The sequence below is a fragment of the Zonotrichia leucophrys genome, chromosome 17, assembly GCF_028769735.1.
Source record: "Zonotrichia leucophrys gambelii isolate GWCS_2022_RI chromosome 17, RI_Zleu_2.0, whole genome shotgun sequence".
Classification (NCBI taxonomy): Eukaryota; Metazoa; Chordata; class Aves; order Passeriformes; family Passerellidae; genus Zonotrichia; species Zonotrichia leucophrys.
Genome location: NC_088186.1, coordinates 884,591 through 906,297, shown reverse-complemented (window position 1 = coordinate 906,297; position 21,707 = coordinate 884,591). Strand labels below are relative to the sequence as shown.

The 21,707-nt window shown below is 45.3% G+C and overlaps 1 protein-coding gene across 2 annotated transcripts in view; it reads right to left on the bottom strand.

The window, feature by feature from the left end:
* Positions 1–21,707, bottom strand: part of NR6A1 (nuclear receptor subfamily 6 group A member 1) — a 74,000-nt gene that overhangs the window by 50,991 nt on the left and 1,302 nt on the right. For both annotated transcript variants that reach the window (XM_064727676.1, XM_064727677.1), the window contains exon 2: positions 11,239–11,298. In XM_064727676.1, coding sequence (XP_064583746.1) covers positions 11,239–11,298 — 60 coding nt within the window. The remainder of the gene's footprint in view (positions 1–11,238; positions 11,299–21,707) is intronic.

Here is a 21,707-nt window from a genome sequence, read left to right as displayed (position 1 = left end):
AGCTCTTGATTGTTCCGGTAGAAAGCAATTACTAGAACAGAGCCCATGCAAACCCCGTGCTGGTGGTGTAAGCACTGGGAGAGGGAAGACAAGGAGGTGTATCTTAAAATATTAGAAACTGTTTTCTAAACACCAGTCAGTTCAGTGTAAAGAAAACTATAAAGATCTTAAGTGACTGCAGAACTCGCAGTCCAAAGACCACCAACCAAATTTGAGCATTACCATCATCATCAGTCTCTGTGGCTTTATTGTGCTGGGCACAAAGCACATCTGGAACACCTGTGCTCTCATCACACCCCAGGACAAAAGGTCAGTCATACAATCAAACATCAGGAGAAAGGGCACGAAAAAAGAAAATATGCCAATGGGTTGAGATTCACAAATGAAAACCTGCGGTACGTCCCCCCCTCCCTCACATGTCAATCTTAGGAAATCTGTTCCCATTTTTTCAAAATTCTAAAGCCAGTTCTACCAACTCATCTGAATTTTATACTACTTTCATATTCAAACTTCTATGTGCATCTCACAGCACACTGGGACCAATTTATTTTATAGGCAAGATAAAACCCTGCAATATTTGGTGACGTTATCCAAAGATCATTCTTCTAAATGAACATAAGTACATTTTCTCCTTTTTGTTTCACATGATGGCTGCATTTAAATAGGCTAAATGTATAATTCAGAGAAGAATGGCTGAGTCCTGCCCACCTGGGGGTCATATGCACATCCATCCAATATTTAAAAGCACGCAAAAGCAAAGAAATTAAATATATAAGAGGTGGGGGAGGAAGTCTTTCTTCCAAGGAATATTTGCCTGGTAACCAGATAGAAGAGACCGCCTCTTTTTTTACCCCCAAATCACAGTTAGTTCTACAAGTCTTTGAAGACACTTCTATTTTAAATGTTAACACCTGAAGGAGCAGTTCAAGATGTGCTGAGGCACACACAGTGGGAGGAAAGTCTCACAGAAACACAGCTGAAGCTCTGAAGCCAACACTGCACGTTCAGACCACCATTCAGTACACAAGGCTGAATGAATCTGGTGTGAGAATGGGAAAAAAGAGCAAGGATCCTTTATGAGGATGGGGAGAAAGCCACGTGAGGATTCATTTTCCTGCTCGTTACAATGTCATCATAATGTCATTTTCTTTGCTTCAGTTCTATACAGTTACTGGAAGTAAAGTCTTTATTGCAGTGAGTGTACTGTGCAATGGAGTCATACAGGGTGGCAGCATAAAACTGACCCAGAGGTGCCACACTGCCAAAACTGAGCCAAAAAGTGAGATTTTACAGGTGTTTCTTCTGAGAAGAACTTCAAATCTTGCAGTCTATCAGATGAGAATTGCTGGATCATAAAGATGAAAACCAGGAACTAATTATCTTCAAAGGGACAGTTATCAACGAATCACGAGGAGCCATTATGATTATGAAAAGCAAATCCTCCATTTGATCCTTCTCCATCCATACTGCTTCCCAAGCAGATAACCTAAGCTTTATCCATATGGAATTGCTAATATTCCAAACAGGGAATCAAATATAAAAGTCCCAATTCGCATATTTTAAAAACTCTGTATTTTTCTAGTGTTGTGTATGATCAGTGTGTGAACAGGGACACATGGCAGCAGTTCCATGGGGGTCACATCACTGGTCTGAAGTCACAGGAAGCCATCTCAACAAAACAGAACCTCAGATTTTTCTCCCAGTTACTTTGAGCCATATTTTCCCCATGTTTGCCCATTACAAGTGCAGGTTCTGGGCACATCTTCAGTATCCCACATGGGAAAACCGAAGTGATTGCTGTGAAACACATCCAGGGGCAGGCATCGTGCTGGGGTGAGCCCACCCATGCACTGCCCACCAAAGCCAAGGAGAGCTTCACTCCAAAGCCAGACATCACCCAGCTACATTATCCACGCAGCAACAATGACAAGGGAACCTCAGCAGCAGCAGAACCACTGGTGCTTCCTGCCCTCCCTGCCCTGGCAAAGACTGCTCCAGCTCCTTCCAGCCTCAGCACAACACGCCAATGCTCTGCCACACAGGAACCCATTGTTGTGAAAACCGTCAGACTGGTGACTCCGCCAGCAATTTCTAAAAAGCTAAAAGGAGGAAAACAATCTCAGTACCAGAATCATCTGCAGTTAGGATCATCTCTCTCCTTCCCAAAACAGGCACAGGAACTATGCCTGAATTCACAGCTAATGGGAAATCTTTTGATCTTGGCAGACACAAAGCTGCCAGCCAAGAAGAGCAGTCAGCACAGGGGGACCTTCTGAAGCACTTATCCTAAATTCACCACCACCATAAATGCAGCACATCCTGGGTCTGGAGCAGCGCAGTCCTCAGTGATGAAGACCTGTGAGCATGTTTAATACAGCAGAAAAGACAGGGTTATTTATATCTCACAAAGCTGCTTACCCAGCGTTAGATGTGCCCAGCCATAGTGCAGCTGCAGGAATCCATCAGGAGGACACCTGAGATTCCTCTCCATTAAAAGTGATGGATCTAACACAGCCAATCATCCTCATGGCAACAAATGTTATCTTAAAAGACAGGGGATAAAAGTTCACAGGGAAGCTGTGCAAATTCATGAAAAGAAAAATGCATTCCTGGTGACTGAACGCACAGAAGTCTGTCTCCAGGAGTCTGTGTGTTGAGAAATGTCTGGAAGACAGGAGATGATTAGCAGGAAATATGCAAGCTTCTCCTCCTTGTAGCGTTCTCCAAACATCCATTAGCCACTGGTTTGATTTTATTTTAGGAGTCAGAAAGAGTTTGGTGAAGCACCTAAAAAACCACAGAGCATTGCATTACTCAAGCTGGGATGTCAGATTGCAAGAACATTCAGAGCAGCTCATTCATAAATGCCTTATTTTAAAATATTTGGGAAAAAATCATAACCAAAATAATTTTACTTTACTTTTCAATTGAAATCATTTGCTGAGTCTTAGCCTAGCATTTTTCAAGCATGAATGTATCATTTTCTTGTAAAATCACATCCCAGTAGGTCAAAAAAGCTTTCCACTCCTTCATATGCTCTTGAAACACAAGTTGGTGCCTTGAGTTTCTGAAGACTCAGACCATTTTTCCCTGCTAACACCCACTGCCAAGGTTCTGCTGCCTGCTGTGAAGGCAGGCCCATTCCCAAAGCCAGGGCAGGGTTGCTGTGCTCTGGCTGGCTCAGTTGTGCAGGTCAGGATGTCAGGAGTCAGGACAGAACTCCTGAACCTTCTCTGGTACCTCAGAGAACCTGATTTTCCTGGTGACAGTCTTTAATCGCTCTCCACTGAAAACTTAGAGAAACCTGCTCAGCTCAGTGATGTCTCCAGGGCAGCCTGTGCCAGAACTGGCTAAAGCATCCACCCTTTCAGCAGCTTCAGGAGAACCAGATGCAGATGCAGCAGCCTGTGCTGCTGTTCAACATTTCATTGTTTGCACAGTAGTAGAGTCAGATTGTGCACACACATGCAGTTCATTATCTCCATGGCAAGAACTGTTCCTGGGCCCAGCCCTGCGTCCTCACACATGGTCTGTATTCCCTGTTCCCAAACATGGACCAAAGCATTCACTTGCACTTGATTTATCTGGAGATCCAAATGTGTGTCACTCTTGTGTCTAAACCCCCAAACCTGCTGATATGGGATATACTGTGTTTCCCCCGGGCCTAAAGCCACGCTCTAGGATGTGGCCAAGTCATTCTAAGGCTGCGCCAACTGGATCAAGTTCCCACTTGGAATTGCATTTATGACCTCCCCATTTGTCATCTGTTAATCCTTTTAACATTTGCCACAGCAAATTTGTATCATACCAGTTTAAATTGTCATTCAGTATTAAGTCAAACACCTCACAAAGTCCAGGGTATGCTGCATCCACAAGCAGGCTTGTCAACTTAGAATGAGATTAAAAGAACTTGATCAGTCCTCCCTAAATTGCTGGAAACTGGTACTAACAGCATTTCTCCCAGGTCCCACAAGAGCTCTGCATCTCTTTTCTCTAGGATCATCATCACAGCACTGTGCTCTAAAAGGGCAAATGGAACACTTTGGTGACTTTGTCCCCCAGTTTTATGTAGCCCCCAGACTTGTCAAGCAGTAGTCCCAAGGAATTTTGGGCAGTTAAAAATAACCTCCAGTGCTCACTGTAGAAGATTGCTGAATCTGAGTGTTTGGCCATGGCACTGCTAGTTAAACACTCACCCCAATTTCAGTGAAACAGCAATAACTAAAATTACTGGCAGCAATTCCACGCTCTTGTCTCCCCAAGGGGTATTTGCATGTTTACCCTGCTGAAGTCATTTACCTCGACAAAGAAAACACATTTTTATAATACAATTAAAGCTTGTTCCAGGACAAAGCAAATGTGCTTGCACATGGCATTTCTGGGATGCTGCAGGCAGGCAGGAGGACTCTGTCATGTGCTGAGGACAGTCCTGGCCCCAGTTTCCTTCACTGGGGTCACACACCTCCCTCATGACAGCCACAGCTACAGCACAGGGCTGGGAGGAAAAGGGAAGCTGGTTTACCACCAGATGCATTTGTAAAATTTATTTAGTGATACTTCAGGGCAGTGCTGTTGGGATTCCTGCCCTGCTAAATAAAAGCCTTATTGTGAGGAGCCAGCAGAATGATTGGATTAGGGTGTAAGAATTGTTCAGGCCCCATAAATACAAAGAGCACAAGAAACCTGCACCAAATCAACTCAGTCCTGAACAGTTACCTCTTACAAACAGGTTAACCACTGTGTTTCAGGGTTTGTAAGCAAATTTTGGGGAAACCATTTTCTTCATTCAGCAAGCCATTCTCCACTGTAATTTGAAATAAACCCCCATGTGCTCCCAATGTTCAATATTTCCATTCATAGGAAGGGTCTCGTTCAGCAGGCACTGCCTCCTGCCTGGTGGCCTCTCAGGGACCCCTGTCAGCATCAGGGGAGGGTCCACTTCATGCTTTTTCACAACACAAAATAATAATGAAGGAATTGCAATAGAGGTGGCAGCTGTCAGCTCTAGTTTCAGTGTTTCCTAGGTGAAAGAAGTCTGAGGGAAAGGAAGGTATGTTGGAGGGTCATGCAGACCATCACTTTTGGAGTGTGCCTTGCACATATTGCCCGTTACAGTTTCCAGAGAGCTGTTTTATCATTTCGGACTCTGTCCAAAAAATCTGATGGAGAGCTTTGAACTTTGCAAAGGGGAAGGAGTGTGCAGCCAGGATATAGAAATAGCATGTACAGTTTAACTTACAGTAGAAATTCAGGCTCTGAAATTGCGAAACAAGAAGATGAAAGTTCCTACCTCAAAGGTCACTGGAGGGATAAAGGAGGAAGAAGTAGTAAATTGAGAAAAAAGCCTCTCTCACAATGTCATTTAAATATAAACACACTGTTTTGGTTTGTTAAAACCAAAATTTCATGCTTGACTTGAACTGAGTTTCCTTGATTTATGTTATACCTACCACATGTAGTCACCCTTCACACTGGGACACTCCTGAGGCTTAACACTCCAGGCTGAGCACTGCTTGTGATTAATTCACATTGTCTTTGTTCTTTCCACCAGCTCCTACTCCAAATGATGGCAAGAAAAAGGTGAGACTAATTTTTGGAGAATTCTTTTGATTTTCAGTATCAGCTGATGTTTAATGATTCCATTAAAATCAGTCAGTTTAAGTGCAGGCTACAATCTGTATTCCTGAGCAAGACTGCTTCGAGTACTTTAGTAGACAATACACTTACTGTTAAATTACATGTATCAGCTCAGGATATTCTGAGAGAAACTGTTAGATCCCTACAACAAGAGAAAATACTCTGAATTTAAAGCAAGCTTCCAGCATTTAAGCAGTAAATTATCCCCCCTGACTCTGTAGGCTCCACTGCACTCACAGCAAAGTTATTTCAGATACAGCAGCAGATTTACTTTTTAACAAACAAACTGCAAATAAGTCATCCCTCTGGAACCATGCAAGCCAAGTGGAAAAGGTGAAGATAATTAGATGCAATATAGAGATTTAAAGAGACTAAACCCCTTTTTCATCTTTTTAGGGGAAAGAAGAGCAGGGACAGGAGCTGTGGAAACACAGACATTATTACTCCACTAAGTAGATCCCCTTCTCTCACTTCTGTTGTTTTAGCACTGTGGGTGAGCCCCCACCCCCAGTTTTTTTCCAAGTGAACTTTATAAAGAAATCTGAATCATTATAAACATCCTTAGTGCTCCTATTGAGAACCTGTATATCCACAAGAGGAAAGGCTTTTCCACAACTGCAACTCCAATATATTCAAAGCTGGTTTAAGCAATACTGAGTGAACTCAGCATCCATAACCAGAGTGTTACACTTCTGCAATTCATTAGTCCTCGAGGTTCCATTCCGTAATTAAAATACTTTGCAGTTTAAGGCTTTACAGTAAAGAATGTGCAGTCCTCAGCAGTGTTTCCACTGCCAGTCTATGGAAAACATATGCATGGAAAATCTGCCCAGTGCATGTGCACAGCCATCTTTGGATAGCTTCAGTGAACATTCAACGCTGTCGGTGAGTTTGAGAACTAGAAAAAACCATCGACCGTTGACTGTACCTTGAGGTTTATCACAAACCCTCTGTTCAATGGAGAGCCTGAACCTTCAGAGATTTCACATGTGGTTGCCATTAGCAGGTCATGATTTACAGATTATATTAAGAGCTGCAGAGGTTGAGTTTTTCCAGTTCTGCTTTCTCTAAAAGTGAATTGGTGTATAAGAAATGCTTGTTTTCTCTTAAAAAAAAAAAGAAAAGAATTAAAGCTTTATACTAGCACAGAATTTCTGCAGAACAGAGTATAAGAGATCAATGGAAGGTTTTGTATGGGCAGCACAAAAGCAGGAACGTATCCACTCCATATGGGACACTTGGAAACAAATCTGAGCATGGTATATATTGAAAATAGCAGAATATAGGCCAGATCAGGAGGGAAACCTTTCCATTTGGGCTGGCAACTTGAGCTTTGCTGGAGAAAGCTTTGGAATGTCCGTTCATTGCTCCCAGGAACCTGCAGTTGATTCCAGCAGCTGCTCACCGGGCGAGGAGCGGCTCCTCCCGGGCAGCTCCAGCTGCTGCCAGGGCTCAGGCTGTCACCCTGCAGCCAGGCAGGCCAGGAAAGAGCCTTTATTTCCAAAGGAACACCAACCAGGGGCTGGCACCTCACTGCCAGGGCTCAGGCTGTCACCCTGCAGCCAGCAAACAGCCTTTATTTCCAAAGGAACATCAACCAGGGGCTGGCACCTCACTGCCAGGGCTCAGGCTGTCACCCTGCAGCCAGCAAACAGCCTTTATTTCCAAAGGAACACCAACCAGGGGCTGGCACCTCACTGCCAGGGCTCAGGCTGTCACCCTGCAGCCAGGCAGGCAGCAAACAGCCTTTATTTCCAAAGGAACACCAACCAGGGGCTGGGCACCTCAGTGGCACCCACGTGGAACCTTCTCCAGCCCAGCTGGCTGCCCAGGACTGCAGCCTCTGGCAGCAGGAGCCCTAACAAGGGTGCAGGCCCTTGTTCTGCCCATCCAGGGACTGCAGAATCCATGAATAAGGAAAGACCCAAAGCACACGCCAGGGAATTTTGTCTTGGGCTGCTCTGGAGTGAAGCACCATCGCCATGGCCTGGCATTTTCAGCATCTTCAGCTTCTAATGGCTGCAATCAACATTCATTGCTGTCGGTGGGTTTTCATTGCTATCAACTCACTGATCAATGAATGCAAACTGCGGACCAGCCAGCCAAGGACCTCCTGCTCTGATGGCCAGGTGGCCTGTCCAGCTGGAAAAGTGACACCTCTGCCAAAGAAATGCCCTGTCCACGTTCTGCCTCCCAAAACTGTGTAAGACTGAGCCATTGTCCCACCAAAGGAGTTCAGGATTCCTCATCCAGCTCCCTCATGAGCAGATCTGAGTGCTAATTAAGAAATGCACAGGGATTTTAAAGGAGCACAACAGTTGAGGAACTAGTTCAGGTTTAATAAAAGTGTCACCCAATTGGTAAATCTATCAGTAAAGCACAAATCTACTGCTTTACCAGGTTATAGGAAATTAAACTTCCTCCTGAGTGAGCCAAGCTATGGAACAGCACTGGTCCTACAAAGTGCCCGGTGAGAGATGAAAAGGGACTGAACTGTGGGGCTTTGGGGTGAGAATGGGAGGAAGCAAAGCAGAAAATAATGCTTTAAGAAAATAGTGCTTTAAGGTACTGCTGCAGAGAGCATTCTTCAGGGCTGTGGTGGGCAGGGCCAGCTTCAGTTCTGCTGGAAAGGTGAGGAGCTGGAGCTGGAGCAGGCAGGGACCTTCCTGCTCTGGGCTGCGCAGGGAGGAGCAGACACTCTCTGCATGGCAGACAGACTGACACTGCCCTGAGACACAGGAGCAGCCTCTCCAGCTGCCCTCCAAGCATTTCTGCATGACTGGCACGACATCCCTGTCCAGAAATGCCCCTGTCTCTGGGCAGGGTGGGCAGGAGAGAGAGGAGGCCCCTGTGGTGCCCCCACGGCACTCGGAGCAGGGATGGTGGATCTCCCTCTGCCCAGCACTGGTGTCAGTCAGTCCCTGGGCAGCAAAGGCTCCAAGCACTTCTCCTACACCTTGTTTGCTCCTCCAGTTGCTCTCAGGATTATCCTGAAGGAGCCTGTTCAGACATGCTGGGCTGCTATCCCACAGGAACCGTGTCCCTCTGTACAGCTCAAGTCAGAACAACTCACCAAGGACTTCTTAACTCCAGTCTGGTGAATATTCAAAATATATCTGCTTGCTCTGTTCAAAGACTTAAACTCGTTCATTTTTACACAGGAACAGCTCCACCAAGTTCAACACCAAACAGACTGAACTTTGCAAAAGTGGAATTTTAGAAATAATCTGCCCTCTCCCTGGGTCTGATAGCAAAGAGCCCTTTTCAGTCACCCACAGTGAGCACTTGCACCGACAGCCCGGGTACAGGGAATTTACCACAGCAGTGTAACAGTGAGCAGCCCAAAAGCATGCCTGCCAGATTGTTTAACCTTATGAAAACAAGACAAATGACTCATTTTTGATGCAGTTTGACATTCTGCCTTTGAAATCTCAAAATTTTCAGCATGCTTGGCAGACTCATTCGGAAGTGAGAGTGCACAATTTGGATTTTTTCCAGAGACATCTTACATGATGTACAAGAAAGCACTTTTGTGTTATTTTAAATAGACATTTCAGCCAACTGGTTTTCCTCACGTATACCTGCATGAAAGTAGAAAATGCAGAAGTCCTGACAGAGGGGTTCATCTTTACCTCAAGGACACGTGAAAATAATTCCCTGCAATTACTCTGAATAAGACATTTCAGACAAACAGGGGAAATTACAGTAAAGGGGCCATTACCCCAGTTTGCCAATGCACAACAAGCCAAAGGCTTGAGCACACATTCCACACCTCTCAAATGCTCTGCATGTACAAATAGGATTAAAATTTGGGTTCCTACTTAGCTGTAAGAAATCCTCCAGAATTTTTTTTTTTTTGCTTTAATTTTGGTAAGGAAGTCAGCAAGGGAAAAAACTTAAGGAAAGACAGGCACGTTCAGAATGTTTTTACATCCATGCTTGGGAAGCTTCAGATGTTTGTGTCAGCAGCTGTTTGCTGCCCAGAGCACAGCAGGGTGACACTGAGCGCGGCGCACTCGGTGCTGCCACCACAGCCAGGGGACAGCTGGGCTGGGGACACTGGGGACGGGTCCAGCAGGAGCTCCAGGGCTCACCCATCCCCAGCAGAGGCCACGAGGTCCCGACCGAGCAGGGGCCACCGGCGCTGAGCCGTGATCGAGAGACAGGGAGACATCAAAAGAACTCGAGGAGCTCGGTTTATTTAGTTTATCAAAAGTTTATATAAATATCTTCATAGGGAACACACAAGCATTTTTCATTTTAGCAAAAGATAACAGACATGAAAGCTGCAGCTAGACAAATGCACACTGGCAGTAACACACAGTTATTTAAGGGGGGGAAGGAGGGTCAGCTCATGTTGGACAGCCCTGCCCTTTTTCTGCAGATATATTCTGCTGGGAGAATACTATGGGAAATTTAGGGTTATGTTATGTTAATTTAGTTATGTTTTAATACCTGTCAATGCACAAGAGTAAATATGAGCTATATCAGGCCACAAAGGTTCAACAGAGTATTAGCCAATATATCATCATGAACCGTACATGTCTCTAGATGACAAATTATTCTACATATGCATGTGAAATTACCTGTTTCCATATAAAAGTGATAAACTGCATGAAAACGTAGCTAGATACCAACAAAGATGTGTTTTATTAATCACCAGGCAAATAACTGCACACATGTTCAGAGCTCAGAGCCTGCCATGCATGCACTCCACAGGGCTGCTCTCACTATAAAGGAAGGAACCAGATTCTCACTCCCATCACACAGGAACCACAGTTCTCCAATAAAAGTCAGTGCAAGTCCACCAGCACAAAGGCACGTGGAAAGGACCATGTCCTGGCTCTGGGAGGCTTTTAGCAGTTGTGAACATCTGAGCATTACTTTGAAATGAGCTGCCAGTTCAAAGTCTGCCACATTTGACAAATCCGCAGAGTTCCCACACAATGAGATGAAAAGTTGCTCTCAATGAGGGGCTCTCAGCCCTGTGAAGGACACGGTTTCCCAGTCCCACCAGTCTGACAAGGGCCTGTTGCCATCTAGTGGATTCCCACCGACTGCTCCCTCCGCACAGCAAATGCCACTAGATGGAGTGTTAAGAAGGAATTCTGAATTCCTCCTTTTTTAGGTGTCCAGCAGCTCAGGTTTTCAAAGTCTCAAAAAGTTACAGGCCCAGAATTACCCTGAAATTGAGGAGGATTGCACCAACTGCTCTCAGTTTTATGAGAAATGTCAGGCTATAGATTTTCAAGTGTTAGAATGAAACACTACAGAAAAAGCCTCCCATGTCAACATAATTTACGTCACCTCAGGGGTTTCTATCACTCATGCAGGCATCTCCTTCACCGAGATATCTCTGGTGGCAACAGGTCTTACACAGCCTTGCATTCTGCTGGAGTAAATAGTGATGTACAGACCTGGTCTGTGCTACTTTAGTGAGAAATACCTCATCAGCTCTCAGCTATGGGAATCCCCATTTCCATAAATAAGCATCAGCTGTAAAACTTCTCCACCATGGAGTATCAATCAATTCACGTCTCTGGATTACCTCAGAATGAGAAATTCTACCCCGTCCCACATGGCAAGAAAAGGGGTACTTACTGCCCACGGAGTTCACAGGGAGGACAGGAGAGGAGGAACTCATCTGCTCCACATCTGCAGCTAATGGGAAAGTGAAAATGAGAAAGATGTGATGTGCATGTTACTGAGAAGGTTTTACTTTGAAAACTTTCATTTACACTGAAATTGAATACGCATGTCTTCAGTCACCCGAGGAAGCTGCTTTGAGGAGCAGGTAATTTCAACAGCATCTGCCTCCCCCTCTCAAGTTATTCCTGCCATACACATTATCTGTAGATCTACTTTTCTCAGCAGTCATATTAGTAATTTATAACTTGTGATGGTTTGAGAATATCAATTCAGAGCAACTTCCAGCACAAAGAAAGTCTAAATTACACCAGGTTTAAACTATATGCAGAGCATTACTGTGGAATGAAAGGACATGATGATCTCCCATCTGTGGCCAGTGAACCTTCAAAAGATTCCTGATCAGAAGAGAGATCCTCTTCCAAAGGCTGGCAAGCTGCTGGAATTTGATCTGGAGCAGCATCAGAAACAAGTGTCTTTAAGCACAAGACACTCCAAAGCTTTATTTTCTAGCAGCTGAAAGAAGAAACAGAACTTCCTGCCTGCGTCTGCCAGTGAAAACCCTCAAAGTCAGAACGTGATCAAAAACAAATGCCAGACTGCCCTCTGTGTTTTGGAAAGCATCCACCTCTCCAGGACTCAAACCAGGAGAAAACCATCTTGCACTAACAGGGTCGGTTTTAACCCAAGATTAGGCAAAGCCAAGATGCATTCTTTGGGCTTGATCTCTCCCAAAGACCACAGCCCCTCTCAGCACATCACCACCAACACCCCAGCCAAGCAGCTCAGTCTCCATCTCTGTGATTTTGGTGCTGGTAGGTCCCACGTAATTATACATTCTGTAACTCTTGTTTTGCTCCAGACCCAATAAATGCACACTACAAGTTTGCATTCCTAACCACAGAACACAGCCCCAGAAGCACAAGCCCAGCCCACGCCAGGCTTTGCTGCCAGCCCAAATCCTGCCTTTCACATTCTTGCAATTCCCATTTCTGGGGCAGCAGGCAGTTCCCTGAGGACCACTGTTTACACTGCAAGTGCAAAGTTCTGCTCTAATTAGGCAAACCACAAACAAAAGTAAACACTTCAGCAGACCATTTTTCCAGAACGTGAGAGCAGACACTGCACCACACTGACTAAATCCTGCTGCCACACTTCCATAGCACCCCGAGCCTCCTCGGTGTAGCTACTCAAAGCAGCAGCTTTGGTTCATCATGTTAAACACCAGCCATAGCTGAGAACAGCAACAAACACAATTACAGATTTATTCAGCAATGCCCTGGCTTGTTCCTGGCCTACTCCCCACTGGATTACCAAGGCATTTACTCCTAGAACACCTACACATGAATTTATCATCTTGCCTGGCTCCTGCAGCAGAGCTCAGAAAGCTGCATGTGACATGCTGGCTGCAGACCTCCCAACAGCCTCTGCATTACACTGCACAGTCTCTGATGTGCTCAGAGAAGAAAAATTATTTTGCATCTTCCTATTTTCCACCTTAACACTACAGGCTCCCTAATTTAGGAACTAGCTAGCCATATACTGTACATATTTTGTAAATTAAAAAAAAAATATTCTTCATATGTAGTACATCCATTTCAGGTTCCTGGAGAGAGTTTTGTCCCTTGCCTGTTGAAAGCTACACACGCTCTCACACACATCCAAGTTAAGGCAAGCAGTCAGGCTGAAGTCACTGTGCCTCTTTGGGGAGTGGTGCAGAGCGAGCCCTGAGCACGGGGCTTTAGCAGGTGAGGGAGGGCAGCAGCCAGCAGATGGTCCCTGCTGCTCTGGCACAGGGGTCACTGCCCAGCCCTGGCCAGATGGCACAGGGCAGGCACCGAGAGCTGCTGCGAGGGCAGAGGCACTCAGGGCAGGAAGCCACACCTGCCAGCATCTGCAGTGCTTCATCAGGTGTCACCCAGAGAGCAACTCAGTCATGCATGTGCCTTCGGAGGAGAGGTTTCTGAGTGGGAAGTGTCTAGAGAGAGGCAGCACACATTCTCCAAGTCCTAAAATTTTAGATTGTTCACTGTGGTACCACGTTACAGGCTGCAAACAACAAAGTGTAACTATTTCCCAGCCATACTTGGAAATTCTGTGTTTTACTGACTGTTTGCAGTACGTTCACCATGCTCACCACACCCAGCTGCTCAAATCTGGGGTCACAATCCCCTCAATACCCTGTGCTGCTGGGAACCCAGCGACCCCACAGCCCCTGCAGGAACATGGCACAGCTGTGCCATCCAAGGGCAGCGACACATCAGCATTTCTGGGCTTGTGCTACTACTGGCAGGTGGTATTTACAACATATTAATCTCAAAAAATCACACTTGGATTTTATTCTAAGTACACAGAAGCACAACTGCTTATTCTACACCTGGCCTTGAATAGCTGGATTTAAAAATTTCTCTCTGTGTAAAAACACAGTTGTTTATGAAACATGGCAAAGCTGGTTTGCTCTCTTTACCTATAATCCCCCACCCTTTCCTCCAGCCCTTTTTATCTTCACAATTATATGTAATCCATTAAATTCCTAAAAACAATTCATCCAAGGGAGAGGAGATATGGACTAATGACCAGGCTAAGATTCTGGAAAGTGGATTGCTCTAAAAGAGGAAAAGGACAGAAGTCTGCTCAGCTCTGAAGAGCTGCTGCTGCCAATACAAGTATTTACCTCCTGACCTCTCTGCCCACTCAGTGAACAGTGCCAATTGTTTTCCTGTATTACACACTGTTTACAAGCCCTGAGTGGTATGAAAGGAATTAATAATTCAGCTCATGAAGCTGATGACCTTTATTGGGGTACCCCTCTTTGCTGAGCAGGAATCAGAGCAAAAAGCTCCCTTGAAACCACAGGGTTTCTTTTTAAGTGTTTTTCACTTTACAGCCTAATTTTCCACCACAACATAAATCAGTTATTTCTCCTGTTTTAACCAACAGTGCTACCTATTCTTAACCCCTCGATTTCTAACTTCCCTTGTATCAAGCCAGGCCCTGTTCTTTGGCTTTTCCAATGGTCTGGTAAACACACTGGAGAGCTTTGCAGGATCAGGAACATTTGGGAACACCAGCAAAAAGAGATGATGCCATTTTGAACTTCTCTTGACCTTTGCCTGCCCTTGTCCCTGTCCATGCTAATTGAAGGAGTATATGGGCTACTCCTAGAAATGAACTTAGCCTGAGCCTGGACTCAGCACTGGACCCTGAGGATGAGCTGTGGTGCCCCCTCCCCAGCATGGAGGAGCTCAGTGGGTGGCACGGGTGGGTGACACGGGTGGGTGGCACGGGTGGGTGACACGGGTGGGTGGCACGGGTGGGTGACACGGGGCGGGTGGCAGTGACACCCAAGGACAGTCACAGCTTAATGGCCACCAGTTAATGCTTGAACTCAACAAAAGAGCCCGGGTTTGCACCCAAACTGCCTGCTAGGATGACATGGGAGACTGCATCAGAAGCCTGCCTAAGCTAAGGTTAATGACAGAATTACTCTCTCCTCATGCATGGATCCAGCCATCCCATCACAGAAGGAATGAGGTTGCTCAGGCAGGATCTCTCCTCTTGGTAAACTCACAGTGAATGTTCCCAGCTACCTTCTGTCCTTCAAGTGCCTGGAGAAGCCTTTTGGGAGGATTTGCTCCATACCCTTCCCACTGAGGGCTGAGACAAGGCTGAGCAGCCTGCAGTTCCCCAGAGCAGCTACTACTCAGCAGAGCTGAGCTGAAGGTGATTCATTATCCCTTATCAGCTCAATTTTACTATACAGAGACATTCCTCCCCTTTCCCCTACATTGGCTAGAGCTTGTCTCACCTCAGCACTGAGAACACACACTGTTTGCAGAGAGGAGTGGGAAATAAGGTCATCTCCTGATAAATATTTTTACTTATTTTCATTTACATGGAAAACAATCCCAGTTCCTGCTTACCAACAAAACTGAAAGGAAACCTACACAGCCATGCATCTTCCATGTACCTGCACTGTATTCCTCAATGAAGTCTCTACAAACATTGTTATTTTCAATGCCTGTTTACATTCCAGTAAAATTCTGTCAGCATGCTATCTGATTTATTGATGCCATCAAAAGTCACAGGATTCCTGACGTGCCTCCTGAGGCACAACAATCAAAGCAGAAAGGAGATGCATCTTGCTGTGCTATCAGCATTACCACATGCCTTATGGGCTGGGTTTGCAGAGCCTCTGGGATTTCTGGGACAGGGCACAGTGCTCTTTGGAAAGCTGCTGGGAGGTTCAGCAGGCTCTGCTCCTGGAAGATGGGGTGCTGTGCAGGGAGTACCCCCAGCCAGATCGTGGTAACAGCGGACTCAGGGCAGCTCTCAGCCAGCTCACTCCTCTAAAGGGACTCATACACATTTGGCATCTTATTTCAGACTTTTAGGCTACCAAAGGGGAAAACACAGTCAAGCACCAACGCTTTTTAGAAAAATTATAGTGATGAGGAAAAAAGCCTGTCCTAAAAGGTGATCATGTCTCTGTTTCACACCCAGTGCCTCTCAGCACCCCAGCCCACAAGCACACTGCCTTTGTCCCTGGGCAGGAGATTTTTGCATCTTCTCTACCTGGAGGACGTTTTGGTTTATTAGGGTATTGCCCACCAGGCAGCCCAGCCTACTCCAATATTGAAAGATCAATTGCATAATCAGTCTGTAAATCTGGGGAAATTCTTTATTGACTTTTTGATAGCTGATAAAGTGTTGGCCAACATAAGGAATACCACTTCAGCAAAATCCATCTAGAGTTCACTAGAATTACCTACATTAAAAAACCAGAACTGACTGATATTATACAAGAGAGGCTATTTTTTGAGGAGTTAACATCAATGCAGATTAATACTGATCTCCTGATAAATAACAGCATGTGATGATATACAGAACATGGCAGAAATCATGTTGCAGATTGGGCAGCATTCCCAGAGGGAAGTGCACTGGGATGGAAGCACCCCTTTACCTGGACACCTGAACAGAGATGGGTGTGGCTCTCATCTTTGTGAGGCCACCTGGACATGGCTGTGGCTGCAGTAAGTGCCCAGTCCTTGAGAGTGCAGGGTTCCCTCCCATCACTGACTGCAGCATCCCTGCTCATGCAGTGCAGAGATCAGAGCCCCCAGCACTCCCATCACTGATTCCCATCCTGACTCAGTGCAGATCAGAGCCTTGCACTCCATCCTGATTCCAGCATCCTGCTTGTGCAGTGCAGAGATCAGAGCCCCCATCATCCCATGCATGTTTCAGCATCCGCCCAAACTGCCACCCCACCCAACCCTACTCCAGCTATCCTGCCCATGCAGTGCGAATCAGAGCACTCAGAGCCCCATCACTCAACCCAGCATCCTCCCACCCATCACTGATCAGCCCCAGACTCTCACCATCCCTGACTCCAGCATCCTGCTTGTGCAGTGCAGATCAGAGCCCAAATCATCACATCAGACCCAAAGCTCCCTCTCACCCATCCCTGACTCCAGCCTCCAGCATCCTGCCCATGCAGTGCAGAGATCAGAGCCCTGAGCACTCCCATCACTGATTCCAGCATCCTGCTTGTGCAGTGCAGCAATCAGAGCCCCCAAAACTCCCCTCTCACCCATCACTGACTCCAGCATCACTGACTCTCACCCATCCCTGACTCCAGCCTCCAGCATCCCTGCCCATGCAGTGCAGAGATCAGAGCCCCCAGCACTCCCCTTTCCACCCAATCACTGCCCAGCCATCTGACAGCACTCCAGATGCCCCAGAGCCCCACACTGATTCTCACATCCTGCCATGCAGTGCAGAGATCAGAAGCCCCCAGCACCATCCCTGCTCAGCATCCTGCCCATGCAGTGCAGCACTCAGAGCCCCCAGCACTCCCCTCTCACCCATCCTGCCCATGCAGTGCAGCACTCAGAGCCCCCAGCAGCAGCAGCAGCTGCATCCCGGGTTTGGCTGCACTGAAAGGCTCACACGGAGCATTTGGCCTCCCAGGGACAGGGATTACCAACGGGCAGGAATCAAGGGAAATTGGATTCTTTCTCCCCACCTACCTCTGTGCCACTGTCTCCCATGTTTGCAAACCGCATTAGCTCCTGCTGCTTGCCATTCCAGAAACGCTTCCCTTTCTCCTTGGGGCTCATGCCAGCCACATCTGCCTGTTGCTGTAATCTCATTTTGCACGATGCCACATCTCTTAGTAGCTTTTCATTGTGGTAACACATCTAAGCATCTTAGAAAGCACACAGAAACTGTCTGACAGACAGAAAAACGCTGTTCAGAATAGAAACATCCTTCCTGACATTTGGATATTTGTCTCCACTTGCACTAGAAAATTACCTTCAATGCAGAAAAATATCTGCATTTTCAAAGAGAAGGCTCCTAATCTTTTCAATGAGAAATTAATTTTGATTGAATTTAGTAGACACTGCTGGTCTGAAGAACAATCTGAATTGTAATTGACTTTTAATCTAACTTAATTAATACAGCAGTTCATGTTTTGTTGATTTCCATGAAAATTTTGTCTTTGTTAAAATCCATGTTGGAAGACATGATTACAAGTTTTACAATTTTAAAATAATTGTTACATACATTGCTACAGGGAATCTGTTTGTGTTCTTCCTTTTGGTGCTCCACAGATGGTGGTGTTCTGCTTGGGCAGAGCAAAATTTTAAAATTCTGATCTTCTAGATAAAAACATGCTTCTGCTGGACCTGCCACTTCAGAACACGGAGGTTTGGGAACAGGAAACAAACCCTTCACCTACCAGCTACAGAAAAAAAGGTAAATTTAAAAAAATCTAAGGAGAAAACAACTCAGCATTACTGAAAACAAAACCTGGGGCAGTGATGCAGCACAGCCCGTGGTGTGCACAGATTGCCTCTTACAAAAGCTGGGTGTAAGTTACCACTTGTGAGTAAGGAGCAACACAGCCCCTTCCCTCTGTCCCCATGAAGGGACATTTCTGGCAGGGCCAGCAATCCCTGTTTCCCACATCGTGTGATTGATTGCTCTCTCCCCTTAGAAGAGTTGATTGGTTTCCTGGTGCCAGGAAAATGATTGATGAATATTTCAGGCCATGGGCCTCTCTTCCTGCTGGGTGTCCTTTTCACATGTCTCCAATGGGCCTGGGGATTTTTTTCAAGACTAGGAAGTGTCATTTTTATGGATATCATCCTGTGATAGGGACAGCTCACTGAGCAGAGCCCTTATGTAAATCCAAGTGAAATACTAAAGGTCAGCTCAAGTGTTAAGGTGAGGGACCCAGCTGGCAGTGCCAGGTAAGCAGGAAAACAGAACTGGGCAAAGAAAACGTCACAAAGCAGCAGCAAACAGGAGCAGGCACTCCCTGAGCCTGGCACAGCAGCAAACTGGTACCCAGCACTGGCACCTCTCCTCAGCTCCCTTCAGTTCTGTACCACCAGAGCACAGAAAATGTGCAGGTAAGAACAGCCCTGCTTGTGACCCACAGAAAGGGCATTTCCTCAGCACTGCTGATAAAACAGGCAGGGGATGGAGAGCCTCCTGGCAAAAGCACTCACAAGACATCTGAAACAACATACTTAGGAATAATTCCTTGTAAGCATTGCCAAACAACATAAAGCTACAGCTGTGAGACTGAATGAAGAGAGTTTTGGAGGACAAGCTGGTGTTTGGCAGAACTTTCAGAGACTCGGAGTTCTTTTACAAATTTTTACTACAACCACGACAGCCATCATTCAATCCCTTGGATTGAGGAGCTGAGGGCTCTGCAGCAATTCCCACAGGTAAACTCCCACCCTGGGCTGCTGGGCAGCAGCTGATCAGAATAAACCCTGCATGGCCAGGAGCCCTGTGCTCATGCACAGCCCAGGGAGCCCCTGCAGGCACTGCACCCACATCTCCTGCAGGAACGGCTGCAGAGCCTCTGTCCAACAGGAGAAATGTCCGAGGGACATCTCAGTCCAGATCAGGTTCCCACAAAATCTACTGAAGGCTTCCCCTCAAGTTTCAGCTGGGAGGTATTTCCAGACAAGGACATCACAGCAATTTGCAGTCAGTCTGGCGTTTGTTTAAAAAAAAATAGAAAAAAAAAAAAGCTTAAAAAATGAATCTTTCACACTGAGCAGACATTTCCCTAAGTTTAAATTTCCCCACCTCTACAAGCCCACAGCTGGGATGATTGGGCAATGGAAGGTGGCCATGTAACTTGTGCTCTCTGAAGGACGCAGGTCCACCCTGGGTAAATGAAACCTCCTTATCAAAGTGCTGGGAGAACTCAGATAGCCCAGGCTTATACTGCTCCCAAGATAAGTTATGGGCAATCATTTACCAATAAAGAACTTCACTGAAGCCAGCCTCTCCGTGGAGTATTTCCTCTTTCTAACAAAACCTGTACAGAATCATTTTTATCAACACATAAAATCTGAAAGTCTTCTAATTATGTAATTAGAAGTGTAATAATTAAGACCAAAGCTAAAGCTCGAAGGGTCCCCTTGTCCCCCAACTTCCCTTTCTCAATTAACTCTGCACAGTGATAACCACTTTGGCTTAAAGGCTAAAAAAGGACAGGATCAAAAGGCTGGTTTAATACAGCTGGAGGGAAAGAATGCATTTCAGCTCCCCAGCAGCCATCTGATGAAACCCTGGGCCAATTCCCTATGTAAATGACTTAATTAGAATTACCAGATTACACTGCTGAAGGCTTTATTTAAATAGGCAGTTTATCAACAGGATAAACTGTGCTCCCATTCTCACAGAATCCTGGTGTAAATGCATCTGTTCAAAGCTCTACTACGTAGAAGTTGAACAGTAATTCAATAAACCACTGGCACATTTTCCCCATCAAAAAAAGAAATCCCACAAAGGACTTGCCAGAGGCAGGACAGAAAGACAGCTATTGCTTCCCAACAACCAAGAATTAGTCTCCCAGATGGGAAAGTTCCCTCATTTTCTATAATTCAATATCTTTAAATTGTTTTATAGCAAAGCAGGGAAAAAAATCTTGTTGCTGCAGTGTCACATCACACACTGCATCTGCTCAACATACAGCACTAGTCCTGCTCAGCACAAAAAGGCATGCATAAACCCATTTTCCTGATTAATGATCTACAGAAGCCATCAATACCAAATTCCAACTTTATACCAAGAGGTATTTTTCCATCTTTACCATCAAATCAAACAAAGGAGTTAAGCTGTTCCTAAATTACAAGTCTTTCACTTCCCACCACAGAACTGAGAAAATAATGCATAGGGTTCTGAACTATTATTATTTACAAAAGCAAGAGACATCCACATTCAACAAGCCAACACTGAGCTGAAATAACACCGTAGCTTCTTGTTTATTCAGAGACATTTGACTTCAGCAGCATTGCCATTCGACAACTCCATTTGTTTTTCTTCCTAAATCTTCAAAGAAATGTTTATAGCAAGTAAACTAAGACCCAACTATATCAATGAAATAGTCTTTGTTAAGCAAAGGCTTATCTCATCAGATGCAAAGCAACCAAGCATAAAGAACCACTAAAAATGTCAGTGTGTGCCAGTAAAGTTTGGGAATGCTGTGGAAAAGGGAAGGGATGCAGGCAAAGGGACTTTTCTTTGAAAACCTTACATTCTTTGTGCTCTGACAACTTTCCTCTCTTCTCTGGTATGAAGTTTATCCAGATCAGTAATCTGCCCATCTGAAACTCCGATAGTTTTACGGGAACACAAAATTCAAGTTTTCTGTTTAGTTCCTGATAAATCTGTCTTCCAAGACCACAGTACACAACAAAGTGTCCAAAGCTACCTTAATTCCAGCTAATCTTTTGTGTCCCTATTTTACCCAAGACATTAAATAATTAAAACGATGTAAAAGCCATCATGTCTCACAGAGGAAAAAGATGCCAACTGAAGCTATAGCAAGACTGATCTTAAATGGGACCCTGTTGTGAAATAATTGCTACTACTGCAGGAAAAATGAATGCCTTAATGAAATTGCTTTTAAAAAAACTGGTTTTATGCGTTGCTATTGATTTGCTCAATGACAAAATACGTTTCTTACATGGAAGAGGAAGTACTCAAATTGGCAAGTGAAAACCATCATCTTATATTCTAAGAACGTCAAGTGTCCCCTCCAATAATGAGGCTGCAATTGCCTGTAACTGCTGAAATAAAAGTACACCCTGCATTTCAAAGTTATCCTGAGGCTTCTCTCACTGAAGCGCCAATAAACTTGCAGCAGTTTACTCTGGGTTAACACAGAAGCCACGTGCACAGCTTAAGTTCATTAATGATTTTAACATTAACATTTTAACACCAAGAATACAATCTGACTTTTATACCTCTGTCCTCCTACAATTTCCACTGGTTTTGTTAAGATGCTGTTCCTCAAGGTATCAGAAGCACTATGAATCTTTCTTAAGAAAATGAAATATTCAGAGCCTTCGTTTGCCATTATCATTTGCAGGTATTTTATAAAACCA